General features: G+C 38.7%; 1 protein-coding gene across 4 annotated transcripts in view; it reads left to right on the forward strand.

Annotated features, from left to right (window-relative positions):
• The window catches only part of LOC131073742 (beta-1,2-xylosyltransferase RCN11), a 67,478-nt gene extending 42,431 nt beyond the window's left edge, over positions 1–25,047 (forward strand). For 2 of the 4 annotated variants that reach the window (XR_009112979.2, XR_009112977.2), the window contains 2 exons: positions 23,035–23,958; positions 24,468–25,047. Coding sequence is in view for 1 of the 4 variants with exons in the window: in XM_058010245.2 (XP_057866228.1) it covers positions 23,035–23,757 (723 nt within the window). In the remaining 3 variants the exon portion in view is untranslated. Of the gene's footprint in view, positions 1–23,034; positions 24,090–24,467 lie in introns of those variants that run through there. The other 2 variants (XR_009112978.2, XM_058010245.2) reach the window with 2 other exon arrangements.
• Positions 25,048–26,465: the final 1,418 nt, after the last annotated feature.

A 26,465-nucleotide genomic window follows, 5' to 3' on the forward strand; every position in this document is an offset into this window, starting at 1 on the left:
TGATAACATTTTAGTGCAAGAAGAGACTATGAACAAGACAATTCTTCCAACAATCTTGTTCATTCTTCTTCTAAGGACACCTTTGATATTCCTAAACCATCCTCAATCAATTTGATACATGTGAATGAAACACCTAATAAACCCCTCTTCACAGTTCAAGGTGCTTTTCCTTCTCAAAATTCCCCACGTAAGCCTATCTTAGTGGTTCAAGGTGGTTATGCTGATGATTCTTTTTGCACTCCTAAGAAACCTATTATTACTGTGCAAGGAGGTTATCCTACTAAGAGCCCTTATGAATATGCTAAGAAAATTACTGGAGAGAGTTATCATACGGTTGCTCATATCTACAACACGAAACAATAGGCAACCTAGTCCTCCTCCAGTTATCCCAACTTCATTTCCTCCCTCTCAACCTATTCTTCCACAAGCACCTCTTATATCAAATCTTAGCAAGGAGTATGATCTCATTGAACAACTTAAGGCCACTCCTGCTAAGATTTCTATTTGGGATTTGGTTCAAACTTCACCTTCTTATCATGGGATGTTACAAGATGCTTTGAAAAACTTAGATGTCCCACCTGCAGTGACACCTAATAACATGTCCACTTTGATTGATCCTACAAACAAATCCAAAGCTCAAATTGTATTCACACAAGATGAGTTTCCTTCTCCTGAAATCCAAAATCAATATGATCCTCTTATGATTGTGGTTATTATCCACGATAGTGCTATAAGACGAACCCTTGTGGACAATGGATCTGACCTTAATGTTTGTGGTGTGGACATTGGATAAGATTAAAGTGGATTGTTCTCTCATCGAATCTTCTTCTCTTACTATTCGAGGCTTTGATAATGTGGCTAAACAATGTCTAGGTGTCATAACCTTGCCTGTTAAGGTAGGTCCTGTTGTGTTACCTACACCCATTCATGTTATGCCTGGTAATTTGACATACAACCTTCTATTAGGGAGACCTTGGATTCATAGCATGCAAGCTGTCCCCTCAACTTTGCATAGGCGAGTCAAGTTCATTCATAACAATACAACATACACCTTGTTAGCTGATACCAAATTTCAAGAACAATTAAAATCTAGATCTTCTTGTTCAACCACTTCCCATTCTTCTTCCAATCCCCCTACTTCTTCAAATACATCCATTCCCTTCGATGATGTTGTTCCTTCTAGTACTCTTGATTCTTCTATTCAATTGAAATCTCCTCCCAAGGATATCTTTTCTCCCGAAGAAGTGCTCGCAGATGATGATTGGGGATTTCTAGACTTTACCCTTACTTTTATAGGAGAATATAGGGTACCTTGTAACGGATCTAAGACTGAGAAGGGGAAATCTAAGGAAGATCCTAAAGAGCAACCCACCTTGTCTAAACAACTAAGTAACCACTTTGTGGCTGCTTCTAATTCAAATGATTCTTCAATTCCTTCCTCTAATTCATATAGCATTGAGACCTATGAGGCATCACCATCTCCTTCTGATTTGGCATCCCTTTATGGTCCTGGTTTTCAAATTTTAGCTAAGAGTGGCTATGATGGCAATGGTTGTGGCGCAAATGAACAAGGAATTAAAGTTCCTTTAGAACATGATACACATGAAGCTTCATTTGGACTTGGATATAATCCTTCTAAGCCCACTAAAGCATCTAAAAGACCATCTCTCAATGTGAATGCTATAATTAGTAGTGATGATAACCTCACCTCAATTAAATCGTCTTCTACATCTTCCAACATTCATCCCCCTCATAAGGAAATCTTGGTGATGAATAAATCTGTTTATGAATCTCCTCAAGAGATTTCTAATCCCACTTATGAGGCTTTATTTTGAAGGACCTTTGCCACATTTGCTTGAAGGCGGAAATTTGAAGGACCTTTGCCACATTTGCTTGAAGGCAGAAATTTGAAGGACTTTTGCCACATTTGCTTGAAGGCAGAAATTTGAAGGACCTTTGCCACATTTGTTCTTAGTCGGCCAAATAAAAAACCTTTGCAAGATTTGATCGAATTCAGTTCTTGAAGATAGCTTTGCAATCTTATTTGTGAATCAAAGCCTTGTCAAGGTATTGAGACTAAGTTTATCAAATTTCATCTTTAAGGCAAATCACGATTCAAAACTTCATCCCTTGTCAAAATCTTTGCTCACTAAATCGACCATCTAAGGTTCTTTCGCACTAGATCTTGATGTTATGACACAATTGAGACAAACCCTCATCTCAAACCCTAATTGACCTAGGCGACTTCAATGATCTCAATCCTTTCACACACCTTTTAACTCATGAAATACATCTTCAACTACTAAGATTGACGATGCCCTAGGACAAAGGGAATTTTCATCATGACAATCCTAGCAACTTTGCGAGTTTGACACAACCACATCCTTAAACTCATCTTCTTTGACAAGCAAGGACGAACAACTATTAAACCTACCAAGCTAAACACTAAGCAAAGCGAAAAAAAAGTGGGGTCCTGTTGTGACCTTTTTCACACATCGCCCCATTGCAAATGGGGACCCTCTCTTTTTCCTTCTTTCTAGGGTTTTTGTTAGTGTCCCGTGGCCTTCCGCTTCAGTTTTGTCAAGCCTTGCTCAGTTTTTGAACAATTCGAGTCCTAGAGATTGAAAGTTAGTTTTTGCAAACCAAGTGATTTTAGAGTCAGGACACTGTCAAAGTGCCTAGAAAGGCCAAAGGACGAAGATCGCAATTGATTTGGACGAATTTGAGCAACTTTCTATTTTTAGAAAGTTTTTTTTTTTGCTTTTTCCTGTTTTTAGGAAGTTTCGTTTTTGGCATTTTTAGCCCAATCCCCGGTATGGCTATTTTTAGAAAGCTTTCCCTATTTTTGAGGGATGTCTGCTTTTTGCTTTTTCGGAATGAGGACCTAGGGTTTACACTGATACCGCTGACCTACTTCGATCGTGATCCAAAATTTCCAAGTTTTGACCTAAAAAGCTAGTTTCCTACATTTTAGGGGTCATGATGCTTCAGATGGTTTGCCTAAGTATGGATTTCAAATTTCAAGTTAATCTGGTTAAATTTGGTTAAATTGTGAAATTTTGAAATTTTCCAAAACTTTTTCTCTGTCTGGCTTATGGATAATGTTGAGTGTTATGGCAGGTGATAAAACTCAGCACAAGATGGTAGCAATGGAGGTAGCATCAAAGTCCGCCATGTTGGAGTCCTTCCTAAAGTCAGCCATGTTGGAGAGATGCCTAAGGTCCGCTCAAGGAGACCTTCCTAAAGTCCGCCTTGGTAAAGAGAACATGAAGAGGGACCATCAAAAGTCCGCCTTAAAGAGGGAATATGAAAGTCTGCCTTGGTTGAGGTCACTCTGAAGTCCGCCATGCCTTGGGAAGCCTTCAAGGTCCGCCTTGGGAGTGGTTCCAAAACTCCGCCCTATGCCTTGTTGAGGTCACGCCAAAGTCCGCCATGTTGGAGACCTTCCTAAACTCCGCCTTAGAGGTTGTCCCTCAAAAGTCTGCCTTGAAAAGTAAGCCTAAAACTCCGCCCTATCATGGATAATACCTAAAGTCCGCCATGTAAAGGTAGTCAAAAGTCGCCCAACCATGATCAAGGTAAGAGATGTATCAAAAGTCCGTCCAAGGAGAATGCCTTCCAAACTCCGCCATGTGATGAGGTGCATCAAAAGTCCGCCATGTATGTTGAAGAGGCTATGAAGAGGGAGCACAAAACTCAGCCCTATGCCTTATAAAACTCCGCCCTCCTTGATATTTCATATATAGTCCGCCCTCCTTGATGCCTTCCAAAGTCCGCCATCCTTGGTGATAGACCTAAAGTCCGCTTTGAGAGGCTTTAAAACTCCGCCCTATGCCTTGAGAAAAGTCTCCAAACTCTGCCCTAGGTGAAGTGGAGAAAGTCCGCCTTGAAGAGAGAGCTCTAAACTCCGCCATGAAGTTCGCCTTCCCAAAGTTTGCCTTGATGGTGAAGATGGTAAGGTCATCAAAAGTCCGCCATGCCTTGAGGAGGTAGTCAATAGCCCTTGATGTTGGAGGGAACAAGAAAGTCCGCCAAGCATGAAATTGAAGGCAAGTAAACATGAAGAGAGTCTCCAAAAGTCCGCCCAAGCATGAAGTTGAACACTTAAAACTCCGCCCTACTCTTGGAAGTCAAATAAAGTCAACAAGAAGTCAAGTGATGTCATCAAATCTTCCCAAAAATTGAACTTATAATCAATTTAGAAAGTTGGAAAAAGAGATTTTCAAAGATCATCGAGTTGGGAAATCAAAATGGAAACTCAAAATTGAAATTAGAAAGAAGATATTTGCAGATCAAGAGGATTTTCAGACTGAGTTCCAAATTAGAAACTTTTTGGAAGATGCTAATTTATAAGCCTAGTTCAAATTTATGGACTAAAAACAATTTAGAAACTTGCCTAAGTAAAAGATTTTCGAACTAAAAGAGATGACAACACAACTCAAAATTGGATGAAACTTTCCCAAAATTTAAGTTGAATTTAGAAACATGAGTTGGATTGTTTTTTTTGCGTGTTTCTAATTATGAAATCAACTTCATTACAAATGCATCCTTTGTAACTTCATTCTTACACCAAGAAGTTCGAAATTCCTTAGCAAGTAAGGAAAACATTAAGAAGTATTTGCAGATTGGAGTTCACTTGGAGAAAATCTTGATATTGTTTGCAGCCGGGCAAGCTTCTTAACAAAGAATTCACAGATTTTGGAGTGGAGCCAGCTGGTATAAGGAAGAATTGTTAATTATTTCTAAGTTTTCTGAGAAACTTCTAGCCTTATTTCAATCTATTCGAAGGTGAAGTTGGATTGACAATGCAGATTTGTTGCTTTTTCTGAGTTTTTTTTAGTCATTGAAAATAATTTTAGTGGATCTATTCGAATTCTTAGTGAAGGAAAATCATTTTTATTGACTAAGAAAGGAGAGTTTTGAAGTTGTATCACTTGGTGTTGGATTGCGATCACAATTATCCTTAGGATTGAAGAATTTACATATGAAAATCTATTTTTATGGCTAAGTATGAAAATGAAATAGAATCTCCAAACACTTAGCCATTCGCAGCCCCTATTTTCTTCAATTCAGGAATCAATTTCTAACTTAAGCTTCATTGTTTAATTGCAGATTCTAGGCACTACGAAATTTCAAGTGGACAAAGATGCTCCTCCTGAGTCAAGGATCACTTCAAAGTGGAAGAATGTTAGCGACACTAACCTCGGGCACATCAATTTGAGGGAGTTCAAGAAGCGGATGTTTGGTTTGGACAACCTCGTGCCTACCACAACCGCACGAAAGATGATGAAGAGTGGCATTGTGCATGCTGCAGGATTTCTCCCCATCATGCTATGCACCAAATTAGTAGCTGAATGTGCTAGGCATTACAACTTCGCCAGTAGGGATATTGTTGCACCCAATAGGAGAGTATTGGCCAACATCAGCGATGAGGCCATCAGAGAAGCCTGCAGAATCCCAGTGTATCATAACGCTGTGTACGTGACCAAGGATGAAGCTGATCGCATGTATCAGGACCACTTGGAGGAGTATGACGCCATCGTCAATCATTCTTGGCTGGATAAGCCAAGGAAAGGTGCCTCCAAACTTCAGAGGAAGAGCTTGGTGAGAGCATACTTCAAGGAAGATATTGGAGATATGATCGTTCTGCTGAACAGGATAACGGGGAATCCTCAAGGTGCTCCATTCGAGCCCTGGATGTATTATTTTATAAATGAAATAATGAATGGAGTGAAGATGATAGACTGGGCTCGGATGATAAGTGACAAACTGGATAGCCAACTGAAGAACCTGGAAGCAAACAGGACCTTCTTCATGAGTTCGTACCTATTTTATTCCCAGGCTAGAACCTACAGATATAGAGGTCTCACTTGTAGAGGGGAAGTAGGAAACAAAGAAAACCACTTTCCAATCTATGATTGTTATCCCCAACTCCACATGGAAGAAAAGTTCCATTTTAAAAGGGTGAATGACACATTTCTCATGCACATCACACGGATGTTGCAAGGTGGACTGCATCAGAGACTCTCTCAAGAGTCTATGGACTTCATCAGTAGATTCGGATATTGGTATATCCAATACCCGAAATTCACTTACCTTAGAATTCAGGGGTTTACCGGATCTCCCTATAAGCTTCTAGTTTACCCTACCAACCGAGTTGTGTTACTCGAGGTTGTGAGGCAATTGGAGGGGTATATGGCAATTCAAAGAGATAAGTAGAAGAAGGCGAGAACCTCCTCTCTCACGATTGGGAATGGACTGAAAACATGTCTGTCATCACAAGCTGTTGCCATTGCTGAGAAGGAGTTGGCTTGGCACCCCTTTTATCAATACAAGGCGAGGAAGAATTTTGATCCGTTCCGCAAAATAAAAAGGATCGAAGGGATGACATCTGAGCACAGAGCTGATTTAGAAGATTATTGTTGGTTGTAATTAGGGCTGGCGGATTCCAATTGCCTTGGGCAACATTGGAATCTGCCTCCATCATATAGGGCCAGGCCCAATACACCTCGGCTCCCACCTAAAAGGGCTCCCACGCTACACTTAAACACATCACGCCTCCTTGATAGGGCCGACCCTATCCAATTCAATTAAAAGGAATTAATATAATTAATAATGTTTAATTCAAGAAGGCCGACATGTTAAAAGGAAATAAGTCTCCTATAAATGTGACATTTGCTTCTCATTATTACCACTCAACTCAAGCAGATGAAAATTTTATTCAATGAAAAGCGAACTTTATATTAAGGCATCTGGCAAACAGCGAACTACTCTAGACAGCAGCAGATCCTTAATAGGAGACAACGAACTCCATTAGTTAGCAGCAGATCCTCAATAGGAGACAGCGAACTCCATCAGACATCTGTAGATCCCTAATTAAGGGCAGCAAACTTCATAAGAAGCTGGAGACAATACAACGAACTTCATAAGAAGCTGGAGACCGTACAACGAACTTCATAAGAGGCTGTAGACCATATGTAATGTTCAGTTGAATTCAAAATCATAATCAGATCTGAGGATCCTTTGGCTGGGTTTTTCCTCCTAGGAGGTTTTCCCAGGGTAATTGTGTTTTGTCTTTTGCATTTCATTTCCTTTATTATGCTTAAGTCTGGAAAACAATAAGTTAATTAACCTTATTCTAATTTTCTGAGTTTTATTCAATCTGAAAGTACTAAAATTAACATGGTATCAGAGCTAATTGGTTAGATCAATCTTCAGATTTAAAATTCAGTACACCTTTATTTCCAGATTGCTGTAGCTTTTGCAGATCAGGTCAATGGGGCTGAAAGTTGAAGATAGGCTTGATGGGAATCTCAATTTTACTGCATGGAAAGTTCGAATCAAGTTGGCTCTTGAGGAAGAAGATCTTCTCCAATTCATTGAAGCGAAAGAGCTAACTGAGCCTTCGGATGCAGCTGAGTTGAAACAATTCAAAAGGGATGCTATCAAGGCCAAGAAGATCCTCATTGATTTAGTCAAACCTCATCACCTCTATTGCCTCATTCACCACTGCAAGGGAAATGTTCAGCCACCTACAAGGTACATATGAAGTTAACAATCTTAGTAGGGCAATTACGTTAAGACAACAACTACTTAATATCAAAATGGCTAAAGAAGATTCTGTTATTTCCTATTTCATAAAAATTTCAGAACTAAAGAATCAACTAGGTTTAATTGGCCATAACATGGAAGATAAAGACCTTGTCATGATTGCCCTTAATGGTCTACCTCTCTCTTGGGAGTCCTTTATCCAAACCGTAAGTGGTCGGTCGGAGTTACCTACTCTTGATCGCCTTAAGAATGATTGCATCCAGGAAGAGTCTCGCCTCTTCACAAGGAGTCAATCCAAGAGCCCCCATGTAGATGAACATCACATGCTTGCAGCTCAATGCAAGAAAAAGGGAAATTGGAAGCAACCTTATCCTAGAAGAAATAGGGATTTCAGATCCTTTAGTCCCCAACACCCTTGGAAGAAACCAAGAGATACCTCGCGTGTGTGATGTATTAGATGTGACAAATTCGGTCATTATGCTAAGGAATGTCAGTTTAACCCTAACCAAAGTGAAGCAAACCTAAATGAAGTCTCAGAACAAAATGATGACTTCTTATTCATCTCTGCTCTATCTAGCAGTGTTCCCTCAGATAGCAATACATGGTTGATTGATAGTGGTGCCTCCAGACACATCACAGGTTACTGCGATCATCTTTCAGGCCTAGTAGAAAAGGATACCAGCCTTCACGTAGTAATTGGTGATGACGCTCGTTATTCAGTAAGAGGTTCTGGCTCTACTTCTCTAAAATTAGATTCTGGTATTTTCTTGCTTCTTAGTGATATATTGTTTGTTCCTGGAATTAAAAGAAACCTAATTTCCATTTCTGCTCTAGAAGATAAAGGTTATCAAATTGCATTTTCTGAAGGAAAAGTTCTTGCTTGGTCTAAGAAAGATAGTTTTGAATGTGCTCGTATAATTGGTCATAGATATGATAGTCTTTATAAGCTCTCTACTAACCCTATTCAAGCCCTCATTAATGAGGCCCCAGAATCATGTGAGTTATGGCATAGAAGACTTGGACATCTACATTATCAAGCCCTTCCATCCCTTGAAAGGTTAGTCAAAGGTATGCCTAAACTCAGTCAAATTCATGATAACACTTGTAAAGGTTGTGCTATTGGTAAGAATGTTAAAAGTCCTTTTCATAAAAGTGAAAATAGAGCTAAAGACAAACTAGAACTTGTTCACTCTGATTTATGTGGTCCTATGTCTATAGCATCTCCTAGTGGATTCCTTTATTATGTAATCTTCATAGATGATTTCTCTAGGAAAACTTGGATCTACTTCTTGAAATCTAAAGAATCTGATGAAGTCTTAAGTAAATTTAAGGAGTTTAAAGCATTAACTGAAAACCTCTCTGGTAAAAGAATCAAATGTTTAAGATCTGACAATGGAGGTGAGTACACCTCCGGTAGCTTTCATGATTTTTGTGTTGAGTCAGGAATTAAGAGGGAGTTTTGTGTTTCATACAATCCTCAACAAAATGGTGTTGCTGAAAGAAAGAATAGGACCATTGTGGAGGTTGCAAAGGCTATGATTCACGATCAAGACTTGTAGACCTTCCTATGGGCTGAGGCTTCTAGAACGACAGTATATATCCAGAACAAATGTCCTCATCGTGCTCTAAAGAACATGACCCCGGAAGAAGCCTTCATGGGATTCAAACCAGACATTAGTCACTTCAGGATCTTTGGAAGTCCCGTCTATGTTCATGTGCCCAAGGAAAAGTGATCAAAGTTGGAACCCTTCGGAAAGAAAGGCATGCTAGTCGGATACAGTGAATCCTCCAAAGTATTCAGGATTTACATCCCAAGTCAAAGGTATGTTGAGGTAAGTAAGGATGTTAAATTTGAAGAAGACATTGCGTTTAAGAAATCGAAAGGTTCTTGTGTTATTGATGAATCTAATGATAATCAAAATATGAACGTTGATACTAACCCTGAGATTCAGAGTGAGCAAGTTGAACCTCCACCACAAGATGATCATGATGATCCTCTAGAACCCATGAATCCCATTGATATTCCTAGTGACATTGTCGTTACCAAGAAGAGACCACTTTGGGTAAGAAACACCATTCAAGAAGCTGAAAGATTTGCTGCTCCAAGTGGCACCTTCCGTGAAACTAAGAGACCTCAGGTATTTTCCAACTATGTTTCTTTAATGTGTAATCTCATTGAAACTGAACCTTGCAATGTTGAAGAAGCCTTAAGTCATCATGCCTGGAAGCTTGCTATGGATGAAGAATATCAGTCAATCATCAAGAATGATGTATGGGACCTTGTGCCTAGACCCAAAGGTAAGTTTGTTGTTTCCTCTAAATGGTTATTTAAAATTAAACATAATGCTGATGGTAGTATTGAAAAATATAAGGCTAGAGTTGTAGCGCGTGGTTTTTCCCAAAAGGAAGGCATAGACTATGAAGAAACATTCACTCTTGTTGCTAGATATACTTCCATTAGAACAATAATTGCTATTGCTGCTTCTAAGGGTTGGAAACTACATCAGATGGATGTTAAGACTGCCTTTCTCAATGGTGTCATTGAGGAAGAAGTCTATATTGAGCAACCTAAGGGATATGAGATTCATGATAGATTAACCCATGTGTGCAGGTTAAAGAAAGCTCTGTATGGTCTTCAACAAGCTCCTCATGCTTGGTATGAAAGAATTGATAAATATTTGCTAAGTCTAGGCTTTTGTAAAAATGATGCTGACCCTAACATTTACTTTAAAGTAGCCAATGATGAAATGCTAATTCTAGTTCTTTATGTGGATGACTTATTTTTGATTGGTAAAGATGAACTTATTATTAGATGCAAGAAAGAATTAGCTTCAGAATTTGAAATGAAAGATTTAGGTCTAATGCATTATTTTCTAGGTCTAGAAGTATGACAAAGATCTAACGAAATCTTTCTAAGTCAAGGGAAGTATACTATTGACATTTTGAAAAGATTTAGAATGATGGATTGTAAACCAATGTCTACTCCTATGGAATCTAACTTAAAGAAGTTAAGTGTTTCTGCAGCTAACTCTGAATTTGCAGATCCATCTAAGTACCGACAGTTGATTGGATCACTGATGTATCTAGTTAACACTAGACCAGACATATGTTTTGCTGTGAATGCCCTCTGTCAGTTCATGAGTTTGCCCAAGCATGTTCACCTTGTTGCAGCCAAGCATATTCTAAGATACTTGCGGGGCACAGTTGGCTTTGGACTGAAGTATCCATGTAACACTCCAATAACCTTGGAAGGTTATTCTGATGCAGATTGGGCTGGAAGCGTCAAAGACAGGAAAAGCACCTCCGGTATTTGTTTTAGCTTGGGTTCTGTAGTGATCTCTTGGGCCTGCAGAAAACAATCCTCAGTGGCATTGAGTACTACTGAAGCTGAGTATATTGCAATAAGTGTAGCATCCAGAGAAGCAGCGTGGCTTCGTAAGCTTCTTGTTGGACTGTTTGGTCAGCCATGGGACCCTACAGTTATTCACTGTGATAACCAAAGTTGTATTAAAATGTCTATCAATACAGTGTTTCATGACAGGTCAAAACATGTGGAAACCCATTATCATTTCATTCGGGATATGGTGCAAAGGAGTGCCATTCAACTGAAATACGTCAGCACTAATGAGCAGGTTGCAGATATCCTTACCAAGCCTCTATCCAAAGTGAAGTTTGTGTACTTCAGGGATAGACTCGGTATTGTAGAAAATGAAACTCCGATTGAGAGGGAGTCTCAAGTTCAGTGATACTTTGTATTGTATAAATCCACCCTCTGCGGGCAATGTAAGGTGGTAGTGTAAACTTCTCAGGGAGAAGTATAATTCTTAACCATCCTTTGCGGGCAATGTAAGATGGTGTTGTAAATGTTAGCCACCCTCTACGGGCAATGTAAGGTGGTATTGTAAACTTCTCAGGGAGAAGTGTATTTATTAACCATCCTCTGCGGGCAATGTAAGATGGTATTGTAAAAGGAAGTGTAATTGTTAAACCATCCTCTGCGGGCAATGTAAGATGGTAGAAAAGGATCCTCTCCACCCTCTGTGAGCAATGCAAGGTGGATCCAGTCTATGCTTGTGTGCAAGCTGGAAGATTATGATTATGATTCTATTCCCTAATTAAGAGGGAGTGTTGGTTGTAATTAGGGCTGGCGGATTCCAATTGCCTTGGGCAACATTGGAATCTGCCTCCATCATATAGGGCCAGGCCCAATACACCTCGGCTCCCACCTAAAAGGGCTCCCACGCTACACTTAAACACATCATGCCTCCTTGATAGGGCCGACCCTATCCAATTCAATTAAAAGGAATTAATATAATTAATATAATTAATAATGTTTAATTCAAGAAGGCTGACATGTTAAAAGGAAATAAGTCTCCTATAAATGTGACATTTGCTTCTCATTATTACCACTCAACTCAAGTAGATGAAAATTTTATTCAGTGAAAAGCGAACTTTATATTAAGGCATCTGGCAAACAGCGAACTACCCTAGACAGCAGCAGATCCTCAATAGGAGACAGCGAACTCCATTAGTTAGCAGCAGATCCTCAATAGGAGACAGCGAACTCCATTAGACATCTGCAGATCCCTAATTAAGGGCAGCAAACTTCATAAGAAGCTAGAGATAATATAGCGAACTTCATAAGAAGCTGGAGACCATACAACGAACTTCATAAGAGGCTGTAGACCATATGTAATGTTCAGTTGAATTCAAAATCATAATCAGATCTGAGGATCCTTTGGCTGGGTTTTTCCTCCTAGGAGGTTTTCCCAGGGTAACTGTGTTTTGTCTTTTGCATTTCATTTCCTTTATTATGCTTAAGTCTGGAAAACAATAAGTTAATTAACCTTATTCTAATTTTCTGAGTTTTATTCAATCTGAAAGTACTAAAATTAACAATTATTGGGCTAACGCAGCCAATAGTTTTGAGGTTAGGAAGAGATTCTGGTCAAGGATTCCCTTGAGCATGGTAAGAGCAACAAAGGTGTTTAGAGTTGCTGACCAAGTAGAAGACAACCTTGAGCTTCAGCAACTAGGCTTTGAAAAGATGAAGAATGAACCACTAGCCTTGATAGATTGGTCAGAGGGAGAGAAATCAGATTTGGCAGACCTCATGAGGTTGGTGGTCGAATATTCTAAATGGTGGACCTTTGAAAGGACAAAACCATTGAAGTCTAAAGGTGTGGCCTTGACCTTCGAATGGGAGTAGATGACTCTCTGTCCTCCAACCCTTGTGCCTTTGCAAGTAATGCTCGGAATCCAGAGAGTGTTGGGTCCCGGAAGAGGAAGGAGTTAGTTGGAAGCTTTGGAAAGGCCATAGGAAAGAAGGTTGTAGGGGAGAGACAGGAGTCCAACGAAGGTCATTCCATCCTAAGTGCCGCATCTGCCGTGCCTGATCAGAATGCAGTTGAAGAGCAGGATAGGGACATATGTATGGTAAATGATGAAGTGAGAGTGCCTTCTCCTTCAATTGAGGAAATAATGAAAGCAGTTGTCCAAAGTCCGGACAGAGAGCAAATTTTAAATGCAGCTATAGAAGTTGAAACGCCTGCATCTCCAGTAGTCTTCTTGGATGGCATAGCTACCAGACCAGGAGGGACAGATGATGGGTTTGATCATAATACCGTGGAGCAATCAACCATTCCTGATTGGCTGAGGGAAAGGATAAGGGCTAAGGTCCCGAAGGAAGCCCATTTTGAAGAGATTACAACAACATTTTTGGAGAAGGTGAATGAACCAGTCATGGTCAAGCCACCCAAGCCAGCCAAAAAGTTCTCTTTGATTCAAAGGGATAGTGCAGGATTCAAGACAGTTCAAATAGTTGTGCCAAAGGAAGGGAAAATTCGGGACAACATTGCCCCAGAGGATTATAAGATCACTACTATAGAGTTGGGTAAGCCTACCCAAGACCAAGAAGTCCAGTACTTTGACAACTCTTGTAACGCCCTCAAGGAGAGTTTAGCTCAGGAGAGAGAGAAGAGAAAGAAGGTTGAGGAAGAAAATCAGCAATGGAGGAAGTATGTTCTCCATCTTACCAGGCCACTCAACCAAGAGATACTGGTCACCCCTCCACAGTCTCTTCAACAGGAGTCAATGAAGGATTACGAGGATATGAAGGGCACATTCACGCAGGCCAAGGAGTGGATTTCAGATGCTTCAACATGGGCTGATATACTTGTGGAAAATTTAGTATCAGCATATGAGTTTGCCTCTTCGTTGGTCAGTCGTATTCAGGACCTAGCTACAAATTGGGAAGACGTGTCGGAAATTCAGGATGAAATACTTCCACATCTGAAGGTTATTTGAGGCTTGTCGAAGAGAAGTTTGGTGGATGCAAGTGTCATATAGGCTGGGGATAGGTATGACTTCAAAACCTGGTATTATGCTTTGGTCACCTGGATTGAAGTATTGAAGAAATCCGAGACTAAGTGCTTTGGAACAGAGGAGAGTGTCAGGGAGATTTTGAGTAAGGTGCTTCATGTAGCGTCTGAGATCTGGAAAAAAGAGAGTATAAGGGAGAAGCATTTGCAGGCAGAGAACCTGAGAGCCAGGATTCGGTCAAGTTTCTTCAAGAACTAAGGGATGATTGACAAGGGCGATCTTTCAAGGATTGCAAATTTTTTGTTCATTGATGAGAACTTTCTTGCTCAAGCAATTGAGTGGGAAAGCATCCTCGCCACATGTACTGATGATGTGGACATCATCGACTTCCAGATTAGCAGCTTGCCAAATGTCACTATGGAGGAGGTCAGGCTTATCGTGTTCAGGTACATCGAATCTGCGAAAGAGGAAACTGGACGCTCACCTCAGTGAGAATAGCAGCTATGCCACATGTCACTTTCTCATTCTTTCAAACTAGTAGAGTTTTGGGAAACCCTAATTAGGATTTGTAGCTTTCAATTTGGGTCCTTGATCATTGTTTGATCTCGGTCGTTCATTGATTTTTGAAAAACTACATAAGGTTACCTCCTCTCATTTGGAGAGTGTGAGGTTTTGGACATATTGTTGCGTGAAGGTCATTTCGAATAATATATTGCTTGTGCGCTTTCTCTTAAGGCTTTGTAATCCCTATTGTTTGAATGATTAGCATGGTTTCAATTTCCTCAACACTTAGTTAAAGTTAAATGTAGATTTGCTTTCATGTTATTAGAATTGAATGAAGGATTTGATAAGTGTTAATTGACGGTGTATCTCCGCTGATACTTTTGGTGAATGGATGATTTCCATTTCACTGTGTAAAGTTAGTCTGAGCCCATCCTCTGTGCATCCCAACATCTCAATCATAAGCACAATCCATTGAAGATTGCACCAGCTTTGTGTAGTTGTCCCTATTGAAAGTCTAAATCTTAGAAAATCTTAAAAAAAAAGAGAGCCTAAAATTGCTAACTCCGTCTTAAGTCCAACAGTTCAAAGACATTTGTTAACGTAAGTCCCCCTTGAGATTTTCAGCATACACTACCCAAGAAGCTATTTCACTAAAGTCGCTTGTTCGCACATATAGACCTTGGAATCAATAGTGATTTTTCAGGAGAGGATAGAATACCTTCGGGTATCCTATTCTAATGTTTGGTAGATGATAAAACAGAGACCAACAGGTCCCCATTTGCCATGGGGCGATGTGTGAATTCATCACAACAGGTACCTCAATTGGCCATCTGGCTCCACGAGTCCTTCATACCTTGGATCCTAAGAATTATCTTGAAGGGCCCCTTTGGCTTGATTATAGTATTCAACCCCTTCCAAATTCTATAGAACACGTGTTCTAAAGTTTGTGTTACCAATTACCATAGATGATAAGTGTCTCTGACATCTCAAGGCATTTGCCACTCTGTTTTCTTTACCTTTGATGTGACTGATTTCAAAATCATAATCAGAGATCAACTCCAACCATCTTCTTTGACGGGCGTTTAGATTAAGTTGGATAAATATATATTTTAGCCCTTGATGATTTGATCTAAGTTCAAATGGTTTTCCCAGTTAATAATGTCTCCACATCTGGAGAGCATGCACAATGGCTGCAAGCTCGAGATCGTGGGGTGCATGATTTTGCTTTTAGTTTTTAAACTTCCTCGACTCATAAGCAATTACTTGTCCTTCCTGCATGAGAACCCCTCCTAACCCTTCTACGGATGCATCTGTGACAACCATATAATGTCCTCGAGATCTGGCACTTTCAAAACTGGTGTTGTTGTTAGCTTCTCTTTCAAATATTGAAAAGCTTCCTGACATTTTTCTGTCCACTCAAACTTTTTCCCTTTCTTCTGAAGTGTAGTGATCGGATTGAGCTATGCAGGGGAATTCATTATGAACTTTCAGTAATAACCTGCCTAACCTATAAAACTTCTCACCTCTTGAACATTTCTTGGGACTGACCATTCTAGTATGGCCTTTATCTTTGCTGTATCTATTGCTATTCCATTAGCGAAGATAATGTGCCCCAAGTACTATACTTCCTTTTGGAAAAAGGAGCACTTGGATAACTTCCCATATAATTTGTGTTCTTGAAGCCGTTGCAGGACTATTTGTAGATAGTGTAAGTGTTCCTCCTCATTCTTAGTGTAGATTAGAATGTCATCCAGAAATACTAACACAAACTTGTCTAGGCAATCCTTAAATGCGCTGTTCATTAGATTCATAAATCCTTAAATGCGCTGTTCATTAGATTCATAAATGCTGCTGGGGTGTTGGTGAGTTCGAAAGTTAATACAGTAAACTCATAGTGCCCATACCGAGTTCTAAAAGTTGTTTTATGAAATGTCCTCTTCTTTCAATCTCATTTGATGAAATCTTGATTGCAAATCTATCTTGGAAACTACTGCAGCCCCTCGCATTTGATCGAATAGATCATCAATTTGAGGTAAGGGATACTTATTTCTAATAGTAACCTTATTTAGCATTTGGTAATCTATATATAGGCGCAGGGCTCCGTCTTTCTTCTTAACAAATATCTTTGGAGCTCCCCATGGTGATACGCTTGGTCGAATCAATCCTTTACTAATAAGCTTTTGCAATTGTGCTTTTAGCTCCATAAGTTCAATAGTTGTCACATGATAAAGAACTTTAGATACAGGTTAAGCTCCTAGCACCAAGTCAATGGAGAAATCAAACACTCTCTTTGGTGGCAATCTTGGCAATTCTTCAAGAAATACATCTTGGTAATCCTGGAGGTAAGGATATTTTTCAACGAAAGATTCTTCCTTCTTAGTGGTTTCCACTTTCCATATACTCCTCTCTCTTATGTGAAGTCATTTCATACATCATCATGTTGTCTTGGTATACAACCTCCTCAAATTCCCCAATTTCTTCCATTTTTACTGCAAACACTTGACACCCCTTTCTATTACTCCGTTTCAGTTGCATGTCAGAGATTTGCCACACTTTGACTTCATGTTGAATTCCTTGAAGGTACACCTTGTTCCCAAGGTCATTCAAACATTCCACAGCCTTGGAAAAACAATCGACTTTGACCTTGTGTTCCCACAACCAATTCATTCCTAAAATCACATTGTACGAACTTAGGGGTGCTACATACAAATTGACCTTTGTAGTTAACCTTGGAAGTTCAAGTCTTGCTTCAAACAAACATTGCTCTACCCGAGCTCTCGTTTGATTAGCATATTCTACAGTCCAAGAATTGGCCATAAAACCAGTTCTTTTAGGAAAGCTACTTAATAGCTTTGGGGATATAAATCATTCTATGGTACTAGTGTCAATTAGAATAGTTATGGAGTTTCTATAAAGCATACCTATTGTCTCAATCCGTGTAATTTGGTATTCTACTTGCTTATTATCCAGAGTTGCATGAATTCTTTGCTGAAAAGATGCTTGCTGAGTTGGTAAGGGGTTCCTCTGTTGTTGACCGCCTTGGTTCTTAGTTGGGCATTAATTTACATAATGGTCTCCTCCTTTAGGTGCCATTATGGCCATTTTGAATTTCTTGTTCTACCCTTTGGGCTAACAAACGCCTCAACCATTTTCCAGTCTTGTATGAACCACATCTTCAGGGGGCAGCTAAGGAAATTCTTATTGGTCTCCTTTGACGATATCCTACCTTATAGTAAAACTTGGGAAGAGCACCTAAGACACATAGATGAAGTGTTGGGGATACGTGAGCAACATTCACTATTTGCCAAAAAATCAAGAACTTTTGGGATGGAAGAAATTTTGTACTTAGGGCAGAAAATCAGTGCTCAAGGAGCTAGTGTGGATGAAGAGATGATTGAGGCAACAAGAAGTTGGCCAAAACCAAGAACACTAACCCACCTCAGACGTTTTTTGGGACTTTGCAGCTATTATTGAAGATTTGTCAAAGGTTTCTCAAAGTTGACTGCCCCACTAACTAACTTAACCAAGAAAGGGGTATTTTTTTGGAACGAAGAAGCACAAGCAGCCTTTGAAAGACTTAAAGTAATGAGTTCCTGCCCCGTTTTGGCAATACTAGACCTCTTCACCTTTTGAATTATATTGTGATGCTTTTAGGGAAGGTGTTGGGGTGTTGTTAATGCAAAACAAACACCTCACAACCTTCAAAAGTAGAAAACTCAAAGGAATAGAAAAAATCTATTTCGTTTACGACAAAGAAATGCTAGCGATTATGCATGCCCTAGCAAAGTTTAGACAATACCTAATCTGTGGGAGATTTGTAGTGAAAATTGATCATGATAGTATGGGGTTCTTTCTAAATCAAAAGGACTTGAATGATAGGCAACAAAAATGGGTAAGCAAGTTACAAGCATATGATGATTTTGATGTCAAGTACACGAAGGGCAAAAATAATGTTTTAGCCAATACTCTATCACGAAGACCCCACCTTGGCTCCATGACAACAAGATCCATGGAATGGAAAACATCCATAGTTACAGAATGTGGTAAGGATGCATTCTCAAATGACATAATAGAAGGAAAGGTACAAGATAAAATATACTAAGTCATTGATGACATCATCATTTAGAAGGATAGAATATACATTACTCCCAAGATCAAAAATTAAGAAAAGAAATTTTGAAAACCTACCATGACAACCCATTATCTGGGCATCAAGGATTCCACAAGACTTACAAACAAATCAGGGAAAGATTCTCATGGAAGGAGATATACTAAAACATACTAGGGAGTCCATGGTGTGCCAAAGAATTAAAGAACATACATTCCTAGGAGGTCTTGAACCCTTGCCCATACCCAATTTTAAGTGGGAAAGCATTTCTATGGACTTCTTAATAGGGCTACCTAAGGTACAAGGCAAAGATTGCATCTATATGGTGATAGAATGTCTAACCTAATATGCACACTTCATGGCCATGTCCATAGATTTTAGAACCCCTTAAGTGGCCGAAATTATATTTTAAGAAGTCTTTAGATTGCATGGTCTATCTCAAAATATTGTAAGCAATCGAGATGGCCGTTTTCTTGGCCTATTTTGACAAGAGTTATTCAAATTAGCCGAAACAAAACTAACCCCCAACACTAGGTATCACCCACAAATAGATGGGCAACAAAATGGATGGATGAAAAGGCAACATTTGGGAGAGTATTGCTACAACGCCACCCAACATATGTCTTCAGGGATGAGTCCCTTTCGAGCATTATACAGATATGCGGCAACATCTTTTGGAGATTTGATCCGCTTATAGAGTCGTATGCTGGGAACTAGAGATTTTATGCAACAAAGATTTTATCCAAAGTTGCCACCATTAGATGATGAAGGCAAATTGATTTTGGAGCTAGAAACCATCCTTAATGTGCGAGAAAAGAGATTAAGAAATAAAACTATTGAGGAGTACGCAGTTAAATGGAAGGGTCTACCTATGGAAGGTGCAACTTGGGAAGGAGTTGAGGTTCAATCATCCAAACCTTAAATTGCTCGAGGACAAGCAATCTTGGGAAGGGCAGACTGTCATGCCCCTGCCATACTCGCACCATTGTTAATAAGAGAAAATTTCTTGTACCGAGACTTCACAATTTTCTAAAACCTGACTCGAACCAACAACAAGAGAAAGTGATCGACCTTGGCTATAGAGATTGGTAATATTCATGAGAAGCAAATTCACTAAGGGATGTCCTCTATAAGAAACATGCATGATAACATTAAGGGCAGCCATCTCACATAATAACTCCAACAATCTATATACTGATTTATGCCCAGATTTATAAATTAATTAAATATCAAAAGGGTGCAATATCACACAAGGTTCTAGTGGTTTATGAAAAGGCAACATAAAAAGGGACATCTCTTGCAAAGAAACCGGTGACTTTATGAACGGGGAGGACTACTCACCTACGGTTGACTTTATGAACGGGCAGGACTACTCACCTACGGTTGACTTTATGAATGGGCAGGACTACTCACCTACGGTTGAGGAAAAGACATGACCCCTCACCCACGGTAGAGAGATATTTATACAACAAACTAACCACTCCAAGAAGGCATCAAACAAGATCAGATCTGATATGAGATTGCCAAATTCAGCCATGCAAAAATGTAGTATTACAATTTTGATTTGGTATGAAGTAATAATTCTTGTGATAGATAGCATAATGAGTCTTATGAATAATTACTCACTTATGAATAATGTGTATGAAATCTAAGGATATGATATTATTATATGGTCTTTTATATATAGAGTATAGACAATAGTGTGTAATTCTTTATATGTCTGTTTAAATGTTGCAATCAACCATGGGGATAGTAAGGGAATACAAGGAGGGCAAACAGTTATGAGGTCTTCTTCTAAGTATGCCACCTCGTGGTGGTGAGTGATAGAGGGGGTGCAAGGAGTGGGTTTAGAAGGGAAAGATGTTCTAGGCACCCTATTGTAGTATCCTCTAAACCTCTACCATGGTTGACCATTAGATCAAGGAACTCCAATCATAGAGAGGAGAATAAGAATAACAAGAAAAGGGGAACGACTATAGGATTCATCACTAGGTACACCACCTCATATGGATGGCAAAGGGCGACATGAGGCCAAGCGAGATGGTATATCTGCTCTTGGGCCTAGGGTAGAGGATCATTAAGGCACCCTAATATGCCTCTTTAGCCTAACTCTCCAATGGTTAAGTTCCACCAATAAATCAGATATATCTTATGATTAAGTTAATGTTCCCAACCCTTATAAGAAAGATCTATGCTTTTGATTTAAAACTAAGTTGCCGAGTTCACCTGTTTGAGGCCCCTAACATGAACTGGGTTCATGTGGGTCCTGGTTCGTGTTGGGTATGTGCCTGGTTCGGCCACGACTCACCCCAAGGAACCCAGGGCCCCTAGGGTGAATCTTGGCCGAACCTGAGCAAACCCAGGCCACCGGCTGGGTTAAGTCACATCAAAGTGATTTTTAAACATTAAAAAAATAATTTTTTTTGCCTTGTTAAATATTTCTTTAAATTTTTGCATATATATATATATATATATGAATCAAAAAGGCAAAAAAAAATTTGCTCAAACCCACAAATCGGGTTCGCGTCCTTGAACCCACACCCGAACCCAAACGGGTAACTTAGATTTAAAATAATGTTTCTAATAGTGAAGATCTATTTTATGAATTATGTTTCAATGATTACCTAACATATTTGCAGGATCTCAATCAGGTAAATAGTATCACAAACTCTATTCCATTTCTTGTTTTTACTTGGAAATTGTGATTTAGGGCTAAAACTAGGGCATTTACAAAAGGGGACATTACAATAAGTGAACAAGGGGTCATTGGTAAAGACATTACAAAATGAATCTAGAGAGAGTTGATCAACACCTTGCAAGATGTATCTAAGCAAATAGTTTGCTTTTCAATTTTGTTTGGTCACCATTATTGGCAAGAAATGGGGAAGAGAGTTAAGAAGTCTTCAAAAGGATACAAGGGCCTAGGTTTTTGAGGTGGTGTGCAATAGCTTATCAGCAATGTAGGTAAAACTTAAAGACAATTCATTGCAGCCTACTAGGGATTTATGGATTGAGATAGGGCTGTCCGTTTTTGATGGTTAGATTACAAAAATTGACCCTCAATCAATGTGATTGCAATGTCTTCTAAAGGGGCAATGTTTTTGAAAACAAAGGATTATTTTAAGGGTAGGTGAATTATGCACAATTTTAACATTGACATCCTCATACGAGCTATTGAGGATGTGTGACCTAAATTTTTGTTTAAATTATAATGAACCATGCTCAAAATCACAACCAGGTTTTTGGATGAGACATTATTTACACATCTTTTGGACATTTGTGATGTTCATGCACTCAACCTAATGCTACATATTTTTGGTAAAAATATTGATAGGATCAAACAAGGGTATGTTGAGGTTAAAGGAATCCAAATGTTCATCACCAACCACCACATTGCATGCTACATTTCATTCGTGAAGTTGGAATTGTTGAAGTAAGTGAAGCAATAAAAGTTTCACTTGAATACTTTTTTTAAAAAATGTTTTCTTTTAGCTTTATTTTTAATTTTTGAACAGGTTGCTGATATTTGATTTTCCTTCAGCACAATTGTCTTGAGATGACTTGCGAAGGTCAGGGAGACACTTTTGAGCATGATCATTGGCCAACTTTGATAGTATGGAGACAATTCCACATTGAGAGGGTAATGAATGCTAAGTAGATATAATGTCCCCAAATTATAAGTACCCTAATTGAGGTAGAGTAGGGTTTAGAGATACCTGTTACTTTGATTGAAACCCTGCAGGTAAGTTAGGAAATACACATTATCATAATTTATTAAATAGATCTATTACTTAGAAAACACCAATCATATATATATAAAGCATAGTCCTAATTACAAGATTAAATTATGCTTGAGAGAATTCAATCATAGAAGGGCATAGGATAGGATGACTAAGTGGGGTGTTCCAGAGACCCTCTACCCTAGGGCCAAGGGCAGACCTTATCCCCCTTGGCCTCATGTGGCTTGTGCCATCCAAATGAGGTGGAATACCTTGTGAGGTATCCTATCACCATTTTCCTCAACTTTGCCACCATTATCCTCTTCCTTGTGATTAATTCATCTATTTATCAAGACAGAGAGTATGAGGGCTCTTTACAATAGGGTGCCTAGGAAGTCCATCCTTATAGGCGCAAAGGCAGCACCCTTTGTACCCCTTTGGTCTCATGGGACTCCCTGGATATATATTTTAATATTTTAATTTATTATTTATTTTAAATAAAGAATGGAATGGTGCCAATTTTGATCTCTGTCATGTTGCTGTCAGATTTTATTTTAATGCCTGTGTACATTTCACATGCCAAGGTCACCAGTCATATCAATGTTTGCCTTGTTGACAAATGCTACATATGTTGGTTGATATTTTGGTTTCTGCTTCCAATGTACATTGGTATGCACAGTCCAGTCTCACAATTGAGTATGTCAATTAACAATATGAATTCTAGTTATTCTTTGAAATTGAGGCAGTTTTGGACATGTTGAGGTAGTTGCAAGTTCTGATTATTATGGTTGCTTATCCCTGTGATTCATTTTCAACTGATTTTTTTTGCAGTCCCCTATGGATGATGCTTGGGAGGCCTTATTTACAAGTGTCGCATATGCTAAACACTTTTCTGGGCCTGTATGTTTTCGCCATGTGCTTCTTACACCATTGGGCTATGAAACTGCTTTGTTCAAGGGACTTACTGAAAGCATACCGTGCTATGGTTGCTCTGTAAGTGAACTGAAACAGAAACCTGAGGACAGGAAAACTGCAAGGCTGGTTGAATATGGAGAGATGTTCAGGGCAGCCTTTGGGCTTTTATCTGGTGAAAACAAAAATTTCAGGTCAACTTCAGTTCACAATGTCCTTTTCATGCGGCGCGAACATTATTTAGCTCATCCTCGTCATGGAGGCAAGGTGGAATCGAGACTGAGAAATGAAGAGGAAGTTCTGGATGCATTACAAAAATGGGCTAGTAGCTATTCAAAATGTAAGGTGAAGATTGTCAATGGGCTCTTTGCTCATATGGCTATGATAGATCAAGTGCGGGCTGTGCAAGCGGCTTCAGTTATTGTGGGGGCACATGGGGCTGCTCTCACTCACATTATTTCTGCAAGGCCTGGCACAGTGGTGCTGGAGATAATAAGTAGCTTTTACAGGCGTCCTCATTTTGCATTAATCTCTCAGTGGACTGGGTTGGAGTACCATGCTATTAATCTGGAAGGATCGGTTGCTAAAATCCCTGAAGTTGTAGAAGCCCTTAGTGGGATCATGAAGAGTCTTCTATGCTAGGTCCTTTGAATAAGAGCTGTTTGTCTCATCCAGCAACTATCTTCAGAGCCTCAGCCAGTGGAAGTTTATACTTCCATTCCTCTGCAGTGTTTATGGAACGGCCATCCATGGGACCTATCACTTCAATTGGGAAGCCTATTGTTGAATTGGTCTCTGAATCATCCCAATCTGGTTCTGTGTCAACTATTAGATTTCATTGAGGTATGATTTCATGCCATAGGATACTTAATATTTCAGAGTGCGTTTTATTTTTTTAAATTTTGCTGCTTCTTCATATTAAGGCTGATTCATCAATGAGATTATAACCTACTGACATTGTCAATTCTTTTTAACTTGCAGTGAGATTGTTCTGATTCTATTTACATTATTATTATATGCACTGTAATGTTTAGCTTTTAAAATGACCTTCACACTAATAGCAAAATTGATTTAACCAAATGCATTTAATTTTCTTAAGAGCAAGGAAGTTCTTGGCAATAATGAATTAGACATGTATTCTTTTGTGGCTAGTAATGTGAACAGCTTATTATTGCATATATTAACCTTGTTTGTTTTCTCTTCCGATAGCTTCTTGTCTAGGAAATTGAGAAGTTATCCTCTGATGCTTTAGCATTTGAGAGCATACCTTGGATTTGACGTTCTTTTTAGCCTTTTAGAGCTCCTTTTTTATTTGATAAATGACAAGTCTTCAAATATGTGATTTTTTATAGGTCGTCTGTGGTAGCCTTGTATGGCCATTTAGTATTATATGTTCCCTCAAAGCATTGTGAGCATTGTATAACCTTTGAAAATATGTCCAGTTCCACTTGGAATGATTAAAACAGAAGATGGGAGTTGCATATTTGTGGAAGCTGGAATAAGCTGAAGCCGAAGATTGTTGGAGATAATCTTCCTCAGCAAGCATATAAAATGAATTTTCGTTACAATTTCTTTGCAGTTTTAAATAATAGAGAAAATCAGCCTGAATCTAACAAGGGTTCTGGATATCAAGTGGCAGAAGTATAGTATGTTGTAAACTATGCCCCACTATTTAACAGATGAAACTGAGTGTACAATCACTAATTCTTATGCTTCGTTTCTTTTACTTGCAATATACGTAGTTGTACACTGGTTCCCCTGACAGTTTTCTTCACAGAAAATGATGTCTCTGATTCCTTCTCTTTTCTAGCCTTCTAAATGGTCGCTTTACATGGTCACTTTACATTATAAATGACTGTTTGAAGATATATTTATCCAAAAGATGTTACTAAATTATGTATCTCCCTTCAATAAGAGAAGCGATGTTTTGTCTATCTTTTTAAATGGGAATTTTATATTGTAAATCATTGTTTGAAGATATGTGTATCTAAAATATGTTAATTCCTTAATTACATATTTGTGAAGGAAATTGTTGAATTAAAGAATGTTCATGTTAACATGAAATATTGCATTTACAAACATCTAAATATGCCCCATTTTGTGAGAAGTATGACAAGAGTTGTTGACCGCAATTTTAGAATTTAAAGTATAACATAGAATGATTGATGCCTTGAATCAATTTGGAGAGGAAAAATAGTTAAGTTGTTGGAAGATATTGCATGAATATAATTCATTGGCAAATGATGTTGCTTCTCCTTTCACTTCGTATAGAAGCATTGTATAGACACGGAGTTCTTGATTGCAAGATTAAATTGTTTCCTTTGTTTCTTGAGATACATCTCTTTAGGATTGTGCTTTGGTTGTTAGAATTGAACGAAATTCCCTTAGGCTATTTTGCGAAAAGATTTGAATTTATTAAGCAAATGACTTATATGGGCAGTGTTGATTATTTTGATGTGTGCGGTTAGATCATAGCTACACTACCTTATATCGGGATATTAGTTTAGAGGCTGCTCACTTGAGATGCACGTTAGGTTTAACTGGACCTCTATGTAGAGTAACACTAAGCCTATATTTTCACATGATTAGTTAAATTATAAGGTGAATAATACACACATAAGAAAAGTTCCAAGAATATGACACAATAGCATGTTTTATATTAATAAGAAATGTAATGGCATTATAGTTTTATGCATTCCCTCCAAATCTGCCCATCCATCCATACATCTCTCTTCACATGCTTTGAACTACATTATAAACTTGTGTTACATGAGTGTAACCTCCATCATTAATTGGTGTATGCATTAATCATGCCACTAAAATTTATACATTTGGAGAGTCCTTTGCATCATTCTTACAGCAGTGGAGAATTTTAGCTAGTCGATGCTCTTGTGATATCCCACAAAAGTAAAAGGTGGAAATGTTCACTCAAAACGTCAACAAGGACATTGGATATTAATTAAGAAAAGCTTGTTTGTCTACTTTTAAGGAACTCATTGAAAAGAGATTGGCAGTTGAGAAAGTCCTTATTGAGCAAGGTACCATTAAGCTATTCAAAGACAACAAAGATGACTCAAATGGGAAAGATAAACCCCGCTTTTGGAACAAAAACAAGAACATCATTAACAATGGGGTAGTAGATGCAAGTGTGGTAAAAACAAAGATAACTTTCCTTAGTGCAAGTTCATCTAATTCCAATAATCAAGTGAATGCTCAAAGGCCATCAAAGCCTCCAAGAAAATACACTCCTTTGGGTGAGCCAATTGAGACAACATTTAAGAAATTGGTTGCAAACAAGCTTATAACAATACCAAACAATCCACCTTATGAACCAAAAGTGAAGCAAAGGA

Source organism: Cryptomeria japonica, chromosome 5 (assembly GCF_030272615.1).
Source record: "Cryptomeria japonica chromosome 5, Sugi_1.0, whole genome shotgun sequence".
NCBI classification, from domain to species: domain Eukaryota; kingdom Viridiplantae; phylum Streptophyta; class Pinopsida; order Cupressales; family Cupressaceae; genus Cryptomeria; species Cryptomeria japonica.